This window comes from Dromaius novaehollandiae, chromosome 9 (genome assembly GCF_036370855.1).
Source record: "Dromaius novaehollandiae isolate bDroNov1 chromosome 9, bDroNov1.hap1, whole genome shotgun sequence".
NCBI lineage: Eukaryota > Metazoa > Chordata > Aves > Casuariiformes > Dromaiidae > Dromaius > Dromaius novaehollandiae.
In genome coordinates, this window is record NC_088106.1 from 6,815,752 (window position 1) to 6,835,552 (window position 19,801).

At 45.0% G+C, this 19,801-nt stretch overlaps 2 protein-coding genes across 2 annotated transcripts; both read right to left on the minus strand.

The window, feature by feature from the left end:
• Positions 1–2,511: 2,511 nt before the first annotated feature.
• On the minus strand, positions 2,512–4,576 carry RPL22L1 (ribosomal protein L22 like 1). Its single transcript, XM_026105704.2, has 4 exons — positions 4,460–4,576; positions 4,095–4,187; positions 3,571–3,692; positions 2,512–2,765 (listed from the first exon to the last, which is right to left on the minus strand). The coding sequence occupies exons 1-4, from the start codon at positions 4,466–4,468 to the stop codon at positions 2,621–2,623; spliced, it is 369 nt and encodes a 122-aa protein (XP_025961489.1). The 5' UTR covers positions 4,469–4,576; the 3' UTR covers positions 2,512–2,620.
• Positions 4,577–4,676: 100 nt separating this feature from the next.
• Positions 4,677–12,767, minus strand: EIF5A2 (eukaryotic translation initiation factor 5A2). Its single transcript, XM_064516609.1, has 5 exons — positions 12,649–12,767; positions 12,224–12,402; positions 10,790–10,894; positions 9,813–9,944; positions 4,677–8,968 (listed from the first exon to the last, which is right to left on the minus strand). The coding sequence occupies exons 2-5, from the start codon at positions 12,386–12,388 to the stop codon at positions 8,909–8,911; spliced, it is 462 nt and encodes a 153-aa protein (XP_064372679.1). The 5' UTR covers positions 12,389–12,402; positions 12,649–12,767; the 3' UTR covers positions 4,677–8,908.
• Between the last annotated feature and the right edge of the window lie 7,034 nt (positions 12,768–19,801).

Genomic DNA, 19,801 nt, shown 5'->3' on the forward strand with positions numbered 1-19,801 from the left:
CTCAATTTAGAGATGACTGTCTTTTGCCCAACCCTCCAGGTACTATATTATATACTCTTAGCTTCTCTGTTACTGCCTCAGTGCAGGTAAAATCGAAGACACATGTAAAATGTTTTTGCCCAGTTATTGACGTATTTTTGCTCAAGTCCTTACCCTGGCACCTTATGTGAGATAGAAACTTTGCCTGAACTGATTTGGGGCATCCACATCACTTTGGGTACTTACCGCAACAACCACTTTGGTACTTACCCAAAGCTGCCAGTGCCTGCGCATGCCAAAAGCCTCTCTTTAAATGTATGAAGCATGCTAGAGCTACTCTTATTATAGTGTTACCAGAAACTTGGTTTCTGGTTTTGCAAAGTCTAACATATTTTGAAGCATCAGGGAAAGGAATTCCTTGATTCAACCAGCTCTGCAATTAGGCAGAGAATACTGCAATTTACACAAGCACTCTGGCAGTTTTCCTCAGAACCCAGTTGCGCAGTAAGTAGCTTTGCTTGAAAACCCAGGCCTTGTTTTCACATCTTTGGCTAATGATAATCTGTATTTCATGCTATGTAACTACATGTGCAACTGCCAGCATGCTTTAGAAGGAAGGAAAAATAACAAGGCAGCATGATCCTGTTAGCTTTTGTTTGTGATTCTTGTTTAATCAGAACATTTGTGTTGTGTCAGCCTGGTTTAAAGGATGTGTTCTCACATAAATGCGCAACTCTGAAAAACAGGTGGGGATGTATTTTGAAATACAACTGTTAGTCACAGCGTTCCTTGCTTAACTAAGTGCAGCAAAGGAAACAGGCAAAAGTTTTCAAATATTTGCAGTTTTACAGTAAAAAAACCTTTACTTTCTTAATACGATATTACAATCACTGTAAAAAAGCACTAGCGATCATTTGGATTTCCAGTAAACAAAGAACATGGTTGTCCTCCAGGTTAGGGGGCACAACTTTGGGTGTTTTATGTTATTTCCACTTAAGTATATAAAGCTCAACATACCTAAGGAGTTATCCTTGGCCTTGCAGCCAGCTACACACACTGCTCCCTTACTTGTGCTAGTTCTGAAATGGGAAAATGAAGCAAGTCAACATGGCAGAGATCACACAAGAAGCTACTGTTCAAGCCCAGCATCCTCCCACCTTTCTTGGCCATACTTCACCAACAGCTGTTTGAGCATAATTGAAAAATGACAAGTGAGCCCCCAAGGCTTTTCACAACATTTATCTCCCCTTCTGTACTCTTCATTTAGATTTAGGAAGCACAGGTGGGATACACAAGACTGTTAATGCATTGGTTTGCGCTTTGGCAACTTCCTGAATAATTTGCCTTAAGGGGTTTGCCAGCAAAAACAAAGCTGAAATCAAAAATTCATCAGGAAGTTAAACAATTCACTAGGAACACTTACCATAAACTAGATTTGATCAAGCAGAAAGTTTAGTATCATAGCCTTCATGCATCCGTTTTCTGATACTGAATACGGTAGCACTAATCCCACTGAGTTTCCACCATAATTATCTGTGAATCCATTTCTGGGTTTACGTGTTTAAAACCCCACTCTACACAGCCATTTCAAGAGGCGGCTGCCTTCCAGCAGCCTTCAGGTAAATTCACTAGTGCACTGGAACCTGAGAGTAAATGTTCTATTTACTCATGCAAGGAACGTACTACCAGTTTGACAGAGAATACTGTACTGAAATGGATATGCATGCGATATTTACTACAAGTGGAGGCTCACAACCACCACTGTTTGGTGGTAGTAAACGAGCTTAATCTCACTTGATTTACATAAATGGAAAAAGCTGGCTTCTAGGATTTGGAATGACTTGCCTTTAAATGCAGAAAGAACCAGCCACTTGCTTAAAGTATTAGGATTAAAGAAATAACCCCAGAAGTTACATATGAGAAGAACCATAAGATATACTATGATTCAAGTGGAAATATATGGATTTAATGGGGTTCATTTCACTGGCAATGTTAAAGCACATCTTATTGCTTCCTTTAACTTTTAAATTATTTTACCTAGATGCTGGCAGTGAGGTCTGTCTCTGCCTCCTTAAATGTGAATTATACATAAATCTAGCTAACAAACCTGTATTTGTTATGCTCCAGTTTGGTCTGTCGTCATACGCAACAACAGTACAACAAATTACTGGTTTAGATAAATCAGTGCAAATATAATCTTGCTCTTTCAAATACTTAAGGCTGGTTTTTAACCAAAATAATTAAAGTAAGCACTTAATTTTATATAAATAGCTTTACGCAAATTAGTAAAAGTAGCTGGCACTTTTAGTCACAAAATGCTCTAGCAGAATTTGTATAAACATGATTAAACACACTGATGCATCTGCCCTACATTTTTACTGGTCAAAGGGCTCAATTCTCTTCCACTGGACTTTCAGTGATGTCACGTTGAACAGCTCTGATTTCTAGTAATGGAAGCAAAACTGCAAATCAAGTAATTCCCCAGGCTGCCTTCAATTATGATTTAAGAAAAACGCTAGTAAACTAACCACGCTCTGTCAAACAGAGTACAAAATCTTTATTCACCAATAAGTTAAAGTGCTCTCATAAATAGATGTTCTAGTCTTTTGTACACTGTATTGAGTATAAAGCTAAACTTCATTTATTCCTCAGACTCTGATCCTTCTTCATCTTGACTGATTTGGAAGTAGCGTAGTTCGTATGTCTCCTTGTCAGAGGCGACCACGCGAAGCCAGTCACGAAGATTGTTCTTCTTGAGGTACTTCTTTGTGAGGTATTTTAGGTACCTTAGAAACAGTAATTACACATTAGAACTTTGTCATAGCGTCATTTAAAAATTCTTACTGTTGTCTGCCTTCCATCCAAGACATGGCTCCAGCAGTGCCACAAACAGCCTAACTTTTAGATACTGAATCCTTCAAGGGGTGACTCCATTTAACACACAAATTATATTCAGAAATCAAAAATTATTATATATAACAGATGATATATCTAAATTTTCATTTTTGGTGTTTGAGAATAATGTATATGATACTATTTGACTATAGAGCACAATCCTAGTAACTCAAAAGCACTGAAAAGTAACTCTAACCCTTGGTCTAACTCCACAGATATTAGTATAGATGTACTACCGAAATGAAGGGGGAGAAAAGAATTGTATCTCTGCTCTAATCAAGGTATTGATCTATTGCATAGTCTGACACACTAAGCAATCTAAGGCTTCATTTGACTTAAGGGACTATTTTGTCATATACATGTACTGCATACACATAATATTTTAATACATCCACTGAAGTAATAAAACAACAGTTATGTTTTTTAAAAGCGTATCTTAGCTCAGTATACTTCTAACAACCTATATCAAGCATCTAGGTATTACTGTGTCTGTATTAAAGGGAGCACTGATTTGCAATTTAAAGAGCTAATATTTTTAATAGCCAATATTGATAAAGTCTGTCTGCATCATGTCTGTAATTAACATTTACAGGTGTTGGTAAGACTAATACTTTCTCTGTAAAAGCGTGTCATGTTCAACATATCGCTGTTCAAAATCCACTACCACAAACACAACAGAAGAAAACCTATACCGACCTTTTAGAAAATTGCTTCTCAGATGTCACTGTGATCTTGTTCTTGAGACGTTCGATGTGAACAGTGTTCCCCAAGTTTCCAGTTTTTCCATTGACCTTAACCTTCTCCTTCAGGAACTGTTCCTGTTTCAACATTAGAGCACAAATACAACACTAGGGAATGGTACCCTAGGTGTGCACTAGGGAAGGGACCCTAGCCATATAGTACGCATTATAAATCAGTTTACTATGACCTGATAGTAAGTATTTGTAATAAAAAAAGATACTAAAACACACAATTAAAAAATATGCTTGTGTTAGCATGTGATTCAACTTAAAATGGTTCTATTCATGGATAGGCACACAACAGCTTATCCATAACTGAAATTTAAACCCATGAAGCCTTTAAAAAGCAACCAAAAAGCTAAAGAACACACATTGATTTTGCTAATTTAGAGCGTAATGTGCAGTTGTGGTTCAGTTTTTGCAGGTGCTAATGCTCGGATCCTAACACACACCCAAGGCGCAAACAGAAGTCCCACTTACGAAGTTCCCGGAGTCAAAGATTCCATCTTCAACAGGATGGGTCAAATCCAGGCAAAATTTCCAAGTTGCCTTTTTAGATTTTCTGTCCTTTTGCTAAAAAAGAAGAAAACAGAAAAGGAAAAAAAAAGGGGGAAAAAATTAAACGGTGGCTGTCAGTGGTGTGTGTCATTCCCCCCAGCCCCTTCCCGCAGGCCCGGCCACGCCGGGCCTCCACGCCGCGGCGCCGACTCCCCCGCCCGGCGGCCCGGCCACCCCGCGACAGACACGGCGGGGAGCCCCACCGGTTCCCCCGGCGCGGTCCCGGGGGTGACCGGCCGGTTGCCACGCCAGGACGGCCGCCCCCCCCCCGCCGCGCGCACACTCACCGGCGCCATGCCGGCCCCAGCGCTCCCGCGGAAAAGAAGGCCACGCTGCAAGCGCACGCTTTTATACCTGTGCGTGTGACGTCACCGAGCACGCAACGCGGGGGGGAGCCTGGACGCGCCTGCGCAGCGCGGGCCGGCAGCAGCGGCGCCTAGCGGCGGGAGGAGCGAACCCCCCCCCCCCCCTTGGCCGCGGAGGAAGAAACAGGTCCACACGCTGTCGCATCAATGAGTCACCTTTTTATTTTTTTTTCCCTAAATTTTATTTCTTTTTGACAGGAATGTAAGCATTTCCCCCCCCCCCATACAAATTCTATGACAAGCTTTTCTAGCTTTAAAGTGTTTTTCATCTGGAAAGTACACAGGTATTTGCTAACAGTAACAAAGGAAGAAAATACTTAGAGAACGGACCTAAAGTCTAACTATTTTTTTCCTTATTGTAAGTAAAGAGCCAAAGTTCACAAACATCTTATAAAACCATTCATCAGCTTCACATAAATGTCACAGATTCTCTTCAGCAATCCATGTAACCTTAAACATCACTTGACTCTCTGCAACACTGAGATTTTTATTATTTAAGTGTGAAACAGACATGTTTACCTTTCAAATTATTGTCTTTAATGGTGTTAAAAACATATCTTTAAAATACATAAACATTCAAAACCTTCCGGTCAACAACCAGCAGGCCTACTGCTGACTTTCAGATCACAGTTACAGGGTTTTTCGCTATGATCAGTTAAGTCACTCACCAGCATCACTCCTCCTTCCCCCAACATTTTCCAAGATACACTGAATAATGGTTATGTTTACAACACAACGAAAGATGACTGAGAACAGGGGGTATCTGTGATACAGTAATATACAGCAAACATTTAGTTTAACTAAGCGTTAAGTTCACAAACTGAGTTCCTCTCAGATGCCAAATACTTTAGGGCTAGACTGCAGATGTTAAAGAGACTCGTGACGCTCTTGGTGCACCGTGCCAAACGCGCCACCACGCACCCCGCGCAACGCCTCCAAGAGCTATGCCTTCATTAAAACCCCCAGCGGGTAGTTGAGATACTCAAAACATCCTCAACAAGTTTTTTTTTTTTTTCCTGAAGTTTACTTCTACTGTAACGAACTACATTCTAATTACTCAACCAAAAAAAGTCAGGTTTATTGGCTTTTGAATTCCGTAAGACTGACCTGCAGTAACCATAAGTTTGAACTGTCAACAAATTGACTTCTTTAGATTATGTAAAATAACCTGTATTGTGAAACTACAGACTGTGCACCGTTTTGGGTACATTATGGATTAGAAAAACCTGCAAGAGGATTGAAAGCAGTTACATTAAAATAATGAAATTCAGCCAACTTCTTTTAAAAAAAAGAAAAAAAACAGCCCTGAGAACATGGCTCAACTAGCAAGAGCCTAGTTGAAAAACCACCATTATAAGCAAAAATTAGAAGGATCTACTGAAATCTTGAAATATTATTTGCCAACATTTGAGGCAGGAAACACTGCAGTCTTCCCAATTCTGTTAAGTAATAAGAATAACTCACCGAATTGGAGCCATAAAAAAAAAAAAACAAAAAAACAAAAAAACCCCCAAAATTAGGAGTGGAAATACTTTTCTTCATCTCCTAGTTTTCACAGCCTTTATATTAAGCAATTGCATCAGCTACTAGAAGTTTGTAGTCTTCAGTTTTGACACAGCTTAAAGTGTTACGATAGTGCTACAAAACAAGTAGATGGATAAGGTTTGTTTTAATGTAAAGCTCTGAGGGTAGGATTTCCCTAAACGTTTGATAGGGATCTTAAAAATATGCACTTATACGGACTACTGATAACAACAGTTTGTTGCAAATGATTCTGACAGTAAACTGAAACATCTTTCTTTGAAAAATAATGGCTCAAATATTTGCTCTAATTTAGAAGCAACTTCTTACTGAAACTTGGAGATTATGCTTAAGACTCATGCTAAACCACAGGTTTATGTACTACCTATGGGAAACTCCATGCATGATGAGCCAGTGCTCTGCATTTCCACAGCATTTGAAATGCTTCACAAAAGACAAGTATATAATCAGAACAAACCTATATTGAAGTACTGAACCATCTAAATCTTGCAGAACTGAAGGTAGGAATAGAAGAACATCTTTAAATCCCAAGAAGGGCTCTTCCAACAAGCTGGAGGTCATAAAACCTGTATCTTTAGATTGCTGTAGTACCTGAAAATACCAGGCAGACCAGGACCCTACTGTAGAAACTGTACAAAAAACAGCCCTTGTCCTAAAGAACTTAGACCAAGTAAATGCTTAGACTGTGGGCCAGTGGCATCAAATACCTGACTCCAACACATGTTCTAGAGGACGGTCACATGAAAGCGGACGAAATCCAAGTCTTACCATTTTCAAGCATTTTAGAAGTATTTTCAATATAGTGATAGAATCTAGAACTTGCGTTAAGTTTGATATAGCAGCCTAAGACTTCCCATTGGACATCATTAACACCATCATCAATGGTTTCAGTCATCTCCAAACCAAACAAAGCCTGTCTTTAGATATCAGTATGATGGAGAGGCCAAAAGGAGCTAGTGCAGATTAGCTTAAACTACTAGGCATGCGCTCCAAGACTATTCTGAATGCATTCCAATCTTGTGCATCTACAGCCTTTTTAAAAGCAGTTTTGTCATTTCAGTCAAGATGCGTTTTATAGAGTTCACCTACAATGCCTGCTGTGCTAGGCAAGAGCATGCAGCAGTATCCTACTTCTGCCAGGTTTCACAGGTAACTGTGCTTGATTACCCGAGTGTATTTATTGCTGTCTTTACCTTCATTGTGCTCCTCTCCCTGTCACGAGAAGGCTATGGAAAAATGCACATTTTTGCCACCTACATTAGACCTCCAAGATTTGCTAAGCCCTAACACAGTAGGTACAAGGGCACATCAGGAGAGTTGCCAAGAGCCCTTTGGGAATTAGAGAGTACATACTATTAAGCTCAAAACATTTTAAGTAGTTAACAGTAGCATGAAGTCTGACTCTCACTGCCAACAGAGTATGAAGTGTCCATGCTGTCCAGGGCAGTATGCCAAGCATTTACAAGTTGTCCTCAATTAGACAATAGCTACTGAAGCTTAAGGCAAGTTTATGCAACAATTCAATTTATGAACTGTGAAGAGAGGTTTGAGCCATGGGCTAAGAAGTTCCTCCCTTAAGAGACACTATTAGAATTCCAGTGGAACACCATAAACAGGAATAGACTAGTTATCCTTCTGCGACTAGTTCTTTAAAGCTTTGTTTGCTGCTAACAAGTTAGAGGCATGCATGTGTGTTTTAATGACTCGAACTCCTATGGATAGGAGCTAGTTTTCTAAACTATGGAGCATTTACTTCTGTAATTAAGCCATGGTTGTTCAGTATTGTCTGTCAAGTCTACATTTTGAAGATACTATGGTTTTGTTTTACTTTTCAAAAAGTATCACATGCATTTACTTTAGGCTCAATGCTACAATTTGTCCCACTTTTTGAAAAACACCTGGTCCTTGTGCTACAAAAATATGATCTGAACCTGAAGATTAAAACCTAAAGCTGGAAGCACTGCAACAGATTCCCATGGATTTTGTCACCCTTTTATAGTTTAAGTTAATACAATAGAGGAAAGCAATTGAACTGCATTTTTCTGTTTTTATTTTTCAAGTCTGACAAAGGCCTCGAGTGAAAGTCTATAGCTTTAACATCCATCTCACCTTTGTGTCCCCTTAACCTACCTATAGCATATCTACCCAATATTCCAATTGCCTGCCTAAACTGAAGGTAGGCTTTGACACCATTTTAACATTACAATAAGCCAACAAATTGGCAAAGAAATTAGAGAGGTAATACAGTTAAGTTGCACATGGCCACGGGGGCTTTGTCAAGCCAGCTGGCATTTTTGATCACTTGAGTTTCCTGGTCTAAAACTTGTGATTGGCACCTACAGTTCTGCAAGAGTCCCAATGCACAAAATACTTAAGCTTAAAAAAAAATGCTACTTTTATTGTCAGTTCTATGTAAATATGTCAAGAAAAATACTATTTGTGCTCTAGGTCACTTTATAATCCTAGATACCTACTAGCTTATCTAAAAGCCCCTGAATACTGTATTTTGTCTGTTCATACAGACAAACACTGTTTTGCTCAAGCAAATAAAAATATATCCACTAGTAACACCTGATTGGTTTCTCAGATCCATAGCTGAAACCCACAGGAATGTTAAAATAGTTACAATTAAGGAATTAAAATCTCAGTGATTTTGAAAACTGCCAGTTAGCCTGCAACACTAATCCAGAATCCAGCACTGCTTTTTAACAATTCAAAAAAGAAATGAGGTTGCTTGTGAAGGCCAGAGCTTTGGTGACAATCAGAACCAAATTTAAAGATCTGTGATTTGTCCAGACCTGAGCAGTTGCCCGAGCCTGGCGATCCTCTTTATTTGCAAGGCTTTATGGCTACAGCACATTCTTCATTCATTGCACTTATGACAGATATCTGGAAGAAAAGACAGACAGGTGAGCTCCAACACATGCCAGAGGAAGCACTCACAGAAGTTACAGACATTCAATTTTAATATCTATCCCATCTCTCACTTGAGAGGAAGGGAAGGCTGAAGCCGGTGATTCAGTCGTTACATGACTTTAATATTTGCCCTTCCCACTGCTTTGCTCTTCTGCTGCCTTCTCTTTGCCACATTGCCTTAGCTGGCAGCTTGAGGTTCATGCAACAGTGGAAAGCAAACAAGCTCCTACAACAGAGCCATACCAGCAACTGGTACAGGCTACTAAGACTAGTCTATACACCTACTTGCAGACAAGTTTTCTAACACAGCAAATTAGACTTACATAACTTTACAGTCAAATCAACAAGTGTTTTAATCAAGGGTCAGCCCTAAAGCTTTTGACAATTACTACAATTTTTCCTTCCAAACAAGCTAGATCTTTACACTGCAAGATCTCAGCACATGAAGGCTTTTTTTCCTCTTTAAGCTGTTTCTATGGCTGAGGTTACATGGCAAAGCTCTACACTTGGTCCTGATCAAGTAAGCCCAGAAGCTCCAGTCCACATTGTACCAATTTACACTGTATGTATAGCATCATTAAGATTCATCTAGACATTTGAGAGACACCCATATGACCTCACTGTCAGCTAAGCCAGGCTTAGGTGCTATACTGTGTGCTCCAATATGGTAGACCTTCCGCATCTCAAAGGACCAATTCCCATACTTCTAACCCTCTCTTCATAAAGAGATATAAATGGTAAATATCAGAACAAAAGAGCTCTCGGTAGAATCAGGTGGAATTAACTGTAGCTTTTCTCATCTGCTTTCTACATTTACCTGCACATCTTCACCGGCATTGAATTTTCCTTCTATTTCTTTGCCAAGATCACCTTCTGGCAACTTTAGATCCTCACGAACTTCACCGCTTTCTGTCAGCAGGGAGAGATACCCATCCTGAATACCAATCAGCTATAAAGAGAATTTCATTTTTAGGAAGCTTAACATTAGTAGTCATTAGTAGGCAGTAGCTGAAGATAAGCAGAAGACACAATGAACTCCACTACATTAATTTTTTAGTACTGTATTTGTAACAGTTAAGAATTTAAGTCAATTCTAAACAACAGTTTAAGAGTGCCGAGAGTTACAGGCAACTATGACAAAAGCCAGTCTGCTATTCAGGAATCACTGAATCCTATTAATTACTTCAGATCAACTGCAGCCAGCTTCTGCATCAGCAGCAGGAAGCACTTGTAAGTTAGAATTGGCATCAGATGCAGCTTAAGGCTGTCTTGTTGATTCAGGTACCCTAGGTAAAGAGTGAAATTTAAGTGACAATACATGCGTAGGTTCAAATTTACTTGGAGAGAGATCTTGGCTGTCTTTTAGCTCATAGTAAGTTAGAGTAGAGGCAACCTCTTTCCAGATTCTAAAGAACTCCAGCATCTTGAAAAAAAGAGAGTTATCTTACAACATGAGCTAGAAGAAATACTGTTCTGAACATGACCTCTTATGCCATTCACCTGTCATTTCCAAAGTCTACTACTATAACATGGAGTTCATAATACATAAGCAGGAGCCCTCTATCAGTGATTTAACAATTCAGTGAACTCAGCTGATTTAACAATTCAGTAAATGCTACCGGTTCAACAGTGCCACATCTATACGGGCAAGTTCAATGAACCATCAATTCCCCATCTTCTGACAACCACACTTTACTAGCTGACAAACAGTTTCAGGATGAGGATAGTTTACTTGTGGTATTAAGAATTTAAAGCTTCTTAATATGTGGAATGTCACAGTGACTATTAACTCACTTGATAATCATTCCTCTTAATATTTGGAACATCCATGTTATGAGTTGATGGGCAAATATCTTCATATTTTTTACCAGTGAAGATATCGATACCAACCAAGTGGACCTACAAGAAAAGAGAAAAATCAGTTATTGTTGGTCCTAGAAGAACAAGATATCACTGCTGCCAGTATTGTTAGTTCCATGTAGTTATATCAGAGATCACATGCAGCCTACAAGATTCTGCCTAGACCCTTTGCTTGTGCTATGAAAACAGTTTAAACCTTAAGAGAAGGCCTCTCAGAAACACACTTGCACAGCATACTGTGGAAACACTACATGCAAGAATGCAGATCAGCCTAAGCTCTTCCATAGCCCATTTCACTATAAAAAACTTAAAGCTCAGCATGTGGCTACTAAAAGAACATTTACTTCAAATCCTAGGTCTTCTAGGAAATACAACAGCCTCAGTGACAAAGTGAAGGTTAAAGAAAAAAAGCTGCAGAGACTAAAGCAACTCCCACCTCCCTTAATGCTAGCAGCAGCCGTCCATTACAGCTAGCACTTGGGTTACCAGTTCATAGCCTACTCCTACTGTGTTCCTTCATTCTCACAACTGTTTCAGTATTTAAGAAATCCGAGTCAGACATGTTATTAAAAAAAAAAAAAAAAAAAAAAAGCACCCAACAGTGCACTGAGGGAAGAAGAAAGGAAGAAATTTTTCCATATGAGTAATTTATGCATACAGGATTGGTATACCCTAGGCCTGACAAATCCAAAATACTGGTTTACATGCATCATACGAGGTTGTGGAAACTTAAGAATCTATTCAGCCCATGCTTGTAACGGATCTCTCTGCTCTTAAACTCTAATATACCCACCATGAAGTCTTGCTGAGTGAATTAAGGGGAAAGTCTAGACTTGACCCAAGCTCTGGACAGCTGCATAAACCAACTGATTAGGCAGCAGGACTGCAGTCCCAGACAGCAGACTAAGAACATCCCTGCTGGGACACAGGAGGGGGAAAGCAGCCCACATTCAGTGCTGAGAAAACGCAAGAAGGCGGCAAGCAAGCAAAACAGGGCCAGACCAGGCCCACAGAGATATGATTACCTACTGAACTCCTCTTGATTACGTAACAGAACAGGGGCATTTCTGGTAAGCGTTAAAGTCTAGTACAACGGTGGAAGGCTGCCAGCACAAGCAGGCTCAGAAGTGCTTTGGTGGGCAGGGAGGGCACAATCCCAACCACACCCTAGGGATTTTACCAGCCCCCTCCTTCCAGAACTTACTCCAGCCCCACTATCAAGCCAGGTTTGGCCACCATCAGTGCTTATGCCTTTAGGCAAGTTGGAAAAACAGAACAAAACTGTCCCCATGCCTTTCGCCTTTATATTATTAGAAACCCTTGAGGTAGTTGCAGCCGGAGGAGAAAGCGCGGCAGGCAGGGGCCCACCTTGGCGTGGCCGTGCTTGCCCGTCTTGGAGGTGGACATCTCGACGATCTTGCAGGGGCGCCCCTTGAGCACCACGAAGCCGTTCTTCCGCAGCGCCGAGCACTGCATGGGGTAGGTGAAGGAGGCGCCGGCGTCGCCCGTGGTGAAGTCCAGCTCGTCGGCCATGGCCGCGGCGGGGGCTGCGCGCAAGGCAGAAAGAGCGTCGGCCCGCGCAGGCGGCGGGCAGGGCCGGGGGGACCCGCCGGGGCAGCGCCATGGCGGCGCCCGCGCCCGCCGCCGCCACAGGGCCGCCCCGCGCCAGCCACGTGCCGCCGCCCGCCCCCCCCCCCCCCCCGCGGCGGCGCGGCCTCCCCCGCCCCGCGCGGCCCCGCGGCCCAACCGCCGGCGCGCGCCGCCCCGACCGTCGGGCTGCGGCCGGTCCTTACCTGGCGAGAGCGGGGAGGGGGCGGGGGCCGCGGCCGGGGCCGGGGCGGCGGAGGGGAGGGGGGAGCGGCCCTGCGCACACGCGCCCGACCACTGCGGCGGCGGCGGGCGAGAAGGGGCGGCGGGTAGCGCGCGCACGGCGCCCCGCCCCCCACTTCCGCCAGGCGCCCGCGCTCATTGGGCGCCCCCCGCGAGGGGGCGGGACCGGACCGGCCCTCCTCCTCCTCTGCCCCCTCCCACCCCCCGCTCCCAGCCTCGCCGCCCCGCGCGGGCTGATCATGTGTCGCCACACGTGCTCGGCGCGAGGCGGCCGGCCGGCTGGGGGCGCTTCCCGCGCTCGCCCGGCCCCTCCCCGCCCGCCTCTACGGAGAGCGGTTGGGCTCAGAGCCTCCGCACACCAATCGCGCGGCGCTGCCCGCCATTACTACCGAGGCAAACGCTTCCCCCCCCCCGCCGCCGCCTGCCTCAAGCGCGGGGCAGGCCGCGCCGTGGCCGCTAGGCGTCGCCGTGGCGCTCTCCCAGTGCGGTCGCGCACACGCGCCTCCGGCCCAAGCGGCCGGGCACCGGGGCTCGCCCCCTTCCTGGCGGCGGCCTGCGCCGCCATCTCCCCCGCTGGCCCCCAGCTTCCCTCGCCGCCTCCGTGGGGCCGGCGCGCGGCCAACATGGCGCCCGGACCCAGTTGTCGCATCTCTGCCCTCTAAAAGCAGTGGGCAGCCCTCAGGGCTTTTTAATAATCATACCGGTGATAATGAGTGTTGCGTGCGCCGCTGTGGTGTTTCAACACGCGTCCAAGCCCAGGGAGCCGCAGGCTCGTTTTTCTCCACTGTTTCTTCTGCACCAAACACCCCTGCGCGTGCGGTGCAGGACAGGCAGCCGTGCACATGCCAGCACAGGCACAGGCACTCACAGCTGCTGTCGGGAGTATCTACAGTTCCAGCAAAAAGCAGACGTCTGGCCGTGCAGCCCCTACATTTTTCGCAAGGCCGGGTGCGCCTGCGTGGTGCAGGGCCCGGCGCAACCGTCCGTAGGTGCCGGCCCCTGTTTTGGCCTATCTCTTGCCATCAGTTGGTGCCCTGGCTTTTGTGGCAGCACCGCTCTGCTGGAGGGCAGTCAGCTTTTTAAAAGACACAACTCGATTTTAAACAAATTGGAGAAGAAATGGGTGTTTCTAAAGCCTGGTGTGATAAGACTGCTTTGATGAAATGTGTTTAACTGTTGGTGCAAAGGTCATTTTTCAGCCTAACGTTTCTCCTTTGCTGTCAGAAAATAATCAGGAGCGAGCGTTTTGCAAGTGCCGGGCGATCAGTCAGTCAGAAGGACGTGAAACTGTCTAGAGGCAATGGCGAAAGCTCGCTTTAATTAATTAAAATAAGACTCAGATGTCTCTGCATTACATGTCCTACCTATAATCAATAACATTTCTGGCAAGGCCCTTGTTGGCCTCAGACATGAATCGTGCTCTGCTGTCGGAGGGCGAGATGTTCCCGAATGCAGGGATGAGTTTTACCTGCTCTTTTCCAATGGGACTGCGAAAGGAATCAGTTTTAACTTCGTTTCTTTAAACGGTTCATTGGCAGCTCTTATGGTATCTTTTATTTCATCCATGTTTGTGTGTGATATGTTTTCACATGGTCCAGCCCATGATTACATGGATCCCACTCAAAATTTTTACGGTGTGTACCCAGTGGGGGAAGTTTGACTTTCATTTACGCTGAGCCTCCTTTATAATGCTCCAGCATGTCAAGATGTAGACAGTCTTCTGCCAGAAGCTTTATGGTAGATGCTATCTCATACACATTACCCGGAGGAACTGCCCATTTGTCTCCTGTCTCTGTTGATAAGCGGAGTCTGGGTCATTTTGTTAAGTGTTTTTACACGTGCGCTGTGTGTTTGTTTACCTGCAAGTGTATGAGTAGCTGAACGTGCTCTAGGGCATTTTATCTTGTGATAAAATACTTTGTGAGAGAGTTACCAAATGTTCTGACCCCAAACTGGAGCAGACTAATGAGCACTAATGATATTTTCTTTTCTCGAGTGTCAGATTATAGATCTGGTTGATTTTCGCAATTAGCGGATTCCTTTTGGATGACTTGAGAGTTCTGTACAAAATCACATCTTTTTGCTGAGGTGGAACTGTAGATAATTTTTTTTGAGACAAATTAAACAAATATTCCAAGGCAGCCTTTATCAGAGATTCGATAAAAAAATTGTAAATCAGCTTCATCAGTCATAGCTTGCAGGCATCATTCCTTTGTATGGATCAACATTTATTTCCTACAATGTGTTTCATAATAGTACTAATGTGATTATGCCACTTTTCTACAGAGCAATAGGAATTCGATTTCAAAGCAGATTTGTAAATATCATGGCATTTCCCATTTAAACATATTTCCTTTTCTTCTGTTCATGTGTGCTTTGAATGTTACGCAGCTGCATCACACACAATTTTTTTCTTTCTAGGAGACTCAGTATGTTACCAGACTTTGGCTCTCCTCTGTAAGTTCTGTATGTAAATTGGATTGCGGAAATGACCAGAGGTTAGAAAGCAACTTTCGGAAGGTTTAAAGTGAGTTGTAGCCGTAACACATGTTCTGGAGATATTTCTGATGCCCTAAAACACCTTGTCGAAGCCCAGCCTTGGCAGTATGAATCTGAGCCAGCTTGGAGGTAAACACATACCCTTGTGTGCAGCAAACTGGCTGTTGATGTTGACACCAACATGAGCCTGGGTGATACTGCCTCCGGTCTCTGGGTACTTGCCTGGTGCTTCGCTTGCTGCCAGCCATACTGCACTGGGATGAATCTTCCCGGGGCATGTCAAAGAGGGCAGCAGCATCCTGGGACATCTGGAGATTTTCACCTGGGACCCTCGAGGACAGCAAGAGGGAGGTGGAGGAAAGCCATGCAAGCTGGCTGGTAGTGGGAGAGGGACAGTCACAGAGCATCAGTGAACAAGTTACCCATCCTTGTCCCTCTCAAGGTTAGGTAAGCAGGTCAGTAAGTGAAGAGAAGGTGAATTCAGCAAGACTTAGGTCACAAGATTAGAAATAACTTGTCATGAGCAAAGCGATGTAAACACAACCCTATTCTGACGTTAGCAAGGGGCTGTTTTAATTGCCAACCTCTCTTACCTGAGATCTCGCAGATGTGTCCTGATTGTTGGGGCCGAGGATTCACTGTAAAACTCTGGTTTCTGGATTGAGTTAGGGACATATAAGAGGCAGAGGATGGACGATCTGCACCTGCACAGGAAGATGCTGTGCTTGGCAGTCCCTCTGAGGTCTCCCACACAATCTCTCCATATAGTATGAGCCAGGCTAAGGAGCCTGTGCTGTGACCTTGCCACAGCATCCTGCTCTGCTCCAGGCACTGCTTAAATCCTGCTGCTCACCTCCTGCTTCCCACGAAGAGCTGATGCAGTGCCAGTGACTCATCTCGCATTTGCATCAGCTTCAGGAGCTGGATTCCTGGATATGGGAGCTGGATCCTGGATAGTTCCTGCAGTTATTCACGGCTGCATGCCCTGGGATGCTGCATGCAGCTGCAGTGCTGCTGCTGCCTGCTGCACGGTCGACCTTACCTCTTTCGTGGTCTGCATGGTGGTGCAGCTGGACACGTGTGATCCAGATCAGGATCTGCGCTCCCAGAGCACACACTGGAGTTAAGGAAAGTGGTGCAGCTGTGCCAAGGAGATTGAGCTGGTTGAAAACACCTGTAATTGGTACCATGAAGATGGAAAACACAGAGTAACTCCAGTTGTCCCCTGCTCCCCGAGGCTGCGATGGTGCTAGAGCAGTGGTCCCCATCCCGCAGCCTCTGAGGCCCCGATGCCTCGCATCACCATGAACGCCACTCTCTCCCCTGTGCAGAGTATGGGGGGGGGGGGGGGGACAAGATACTGCCCACCCCTCTGATCTGTATTTATACCTACATCCAGTAAAACTGAAGGACCACTGACCTACAGCCAGGATTTATTGCCTCCCGTCCGCCTCGTGGGGAGGAAGTTCCTCCCCTATCAGATAGTTATTCAGGCTGTGCCTCTGGGTAAAATTCTTCTGCATTGCTTTAGGATTTAGAAAAGCATCTGAGCATAGGCTCAGTTGCCTTGAATTAAATCTCATGCTTACGTGCACTGCGGACCCGAACCTGATGTCCTGCCTCGTAAGTCCTCAGCTCCCATTGACTTCAGTAAGGACATTTAGCCTCAGAAAATGCCCCACACCTTAAAGAGTTGGCTCCCAAGTATATAACTTCATATATATGAGTAAGTATATATACTTGAGTATAACTTGGTTCAGCTTCGTCCTCATCAGCTCTTTGCCTTAGGAGGTGGACGTTACCTCTCCTCAAGGAAATGATGAAAAACAAGTTGAAGTGAGGCAGAAAAATCTGTGATAAATTAGTATGGAAACCGTTAATGGAGCCAAATGTCCCGAGTTTATTGGATTAAGGAAGTCAAGCTAATTTTAAAATTATGCTTAGAGAGTGGGAAAGTGGATATTGTTAGCCATTTGTCTGACACAACAGAAAAGTCCTAATGGCAATCATCTCAGCACGTTAGGAAAACACCGCCAAAGCTCTTGCTGACAAGATGCTTTCTCAGGGATTATTAATTATATTGCATTATTAGCTAACCACACTATGGCAACATATTTTGCATGTTAACTAAAGTGCAATGACCATTTAGCTAATAAGTACGACTTGGTCTTTTGAATTTTCTTAATGATTAGCAACTTAGTAGAACTATAACACTGAGACATAAAAATAATGATTGAACAAGCTGTATCTCAAGAACAAGTTTTAACTGGAACTTGCATGTAGCCAGGGCAGATAAAGTGTGGCAGTCCTAATTGCCGGCCTGTTGTGACAAGAGGAAAGTAAACACGCTTGCAGATTTAACCGGCTCCCGTGACCCTTTCCTGCAGCAATCACCATACAAGGTAAAAGCACGATCCTTCCGCAGCAGCCCTGGTGCGGACGGGAAGAGCCGAAGCGTTGAGCAGCGATGAGCCCTGCACAGCTTTCCCCGTGCTGCAGCCTGCACCGCCACAAGCATTAGCAAAACTGATTTGAAACCCCCCAGGATGAGCAGAACCTCATCCCCAGGGGGATTTAGAGACAGATGAAATGATAACGGTAAAATACATGAAGGAGTGCTGTCTGTTTGTGGCCGAGGAAGCCCGGAGAGGATCTCCCCGGGAGGTCCCACTCAGCCTGAACAGAGAAGACTTGCTTCCCTCTGCCACTGCGGTTGCTGAGGAGCCCAAGCAGCAAGACCTAAAACTCAGCAGCACCCAAGGGTGCATCCCGTTAGCCCACAGGATTCACAGGATGCTGGCAACAGACCGTAGGAAAGCAGATGGGGTGCAAAGGAAAAAAAAAAAGCACAAAATTTATTGGTGTTTGATATGTTAGCTCTGAGGCTCCAATTTCAAACTACATGGTCTTAACTATAGCTCAGCTGAAAGCTTCCCACAGGTGTGGGGTAAAATAAGGAGAGAAAGTCTGATTGTACATACACATGGCTTTCGGCTGATAACTGCTTTCAGAGAACCGTTTTCCTGCCTCTGAACCCCTAGGCAGATGTCACATGAAGTTCAGGAATACATCTACTGGTACATGGCTTTTGTTAAACTAATGTATGTGCTACATTACAATAATTGAATCCAGCTTTTTATTATCGTTCATTTAGTAACACATAGGAGAACCCAGACTGGCTGGATGAGAGCGTGACTAAATGAATGACCCCTCACTGCTGAGTTATTAATTCTGAATCTAACCCATCTTGGCAGGGTCACTGACTGATACCCCTCAGGCTTTAGGATGAAGCTCAGCAGAAATTTGTGAAGACTTTCTGGACATCCTTTCTCATGTTAAACCATCTGTATCAGAGTGTGAAGGAGAATTCACTTAGAATTAGGGGTTTGATGGGGGGCTCTTGCAATTAGGGCTGGTTCAACATTTTCACTTAAACTGTTTTTATAGGAAAAAGTTATTCTGATGAAACTATGTTTCTTCTTTAATTGTCTTGACCTTTCTTTAAAATACTCAATTAATTTGCATGTATGTCGCAGAGAAGCACTGACTTGCTCCCTCATCCTCCAGTGATGGGGTGACGATAATCTCTTCCTCCTCCTCCTCCCTGTCCAGCTGCTTCTCCCCTCTCCAGCATCGTGGCTCTCCCACCTGTTGTCCACTTGGAAGGCTTTGTTTTCATTTTAATCCCTGCCTGGGCCAGAAGGGATGAGTGGGGATGTTGGGGGAAGGTGCCCGTGGGGCTCTCTGCACCCCAGTGCCAGGACCCTGCCTGCCGCCCTGCCTCTGCTGTCCCATCCGCCAGATCCCGGAGGGAACCTCGTCTGGCTCTGCCCCTGGAGCAGGGGCAAAACTGCTGTGAATCCCATCTGCGGGGGTAGAGGGAGAGTCCAAAGCTGTAACTGTGCCGGCTTTGCAGTTACCCAAGCTGCACATCCCGTGCACTGCACTCCCCGCTGCTTGATTTCTCCCTGCCTCTTTGCCGTGTGTCCGTGTAGGACAGATTTCTCCCCGAATGCTCCTCCTGCCTCTCACCCCCGGCGAGGCACCGGGGCCGACACCCTGGAGAGGTCCGGGGACAGGCTGACACTGTAGGGCCGTTGGCTCTGAGGAAGGTGGACCGGGGAGCACGGGCTCAAGGGGCAGGTGAGGACCTGCCGTGTGCAAGCCAGCACCTCGCTGCCAGGGCATGGGAGGAAACCGGGCAGGAGGAGCACAGGGATGTGGGCATGGCACCAGCTCAGCCTGGTTTTAAGCTTAAACTGCAGCAGCACCTGTGCATCCATGTGCGCGTTCAGAGAATGCATCGCCCCAGGCAGAAGGGATTTACAAGTGGATGGTGGGGACGGCTGGGGTTGGAGATAGGCACATCTTCCTCCCTCCAGGGAGGGCTCATCTCGGCTCAGGGAGCCAGCGCCACAGCTCCAGGGCTATTTAGCCCCAAGACTGCGGACTCCCAGCCCTGCAGTCTCACCTCTGGACCGTGCATTTCAAAGGGATTTAGCTGAGAGTCTGCATAGCAAATGCCATCTATGGAGCAAACGTAGCCTGCCAGGGAGATACCTCCCACCTGGAGCTGGGCGTATGTCTGAGAGGTAGAGGGGGAAAAAACAGAAGCAC

Coding starts and splice junctions, on each gene's coding strand:
- RPL22L1 (XM_026105704.2), bottom strand. Junction 3,693..4,094: donor TCTTTGACTCCGGGAACTTC/GTAAGTGGGACT, acceptor ATGTTGAAACAG/GAACAGTTCCTGAAGGAGAA. Junction 2,766..3,570: donor GAGAAGCAATTTTCTAAAAG/GTCGGTATAGGT, acceptor ACTGTTTCTAAG/GTACCTAAAATACCTCACAA.
- EIF5A2 (XM_064516609.1), bottom strand. CDS start 12,388: ATGGCCGACGAGCTGGACTTCACCACGGGCGACGCCGGCGCCTCCTTC. Junction 10,895..12,223: donor GCAAGCACGGCCACGCCAAG/GTGGGCCCCTGC, acceptor CTTTTCTTGTAG/GTCCACTTGGTTGGTATCGA. Junction 9,945..10,789: donor TTAAGAGGAATGATTATCAA/GTGAGTTAATAG, acceptor TTCTCTTTATAG/CTGATTGGTATTCAGGATGG.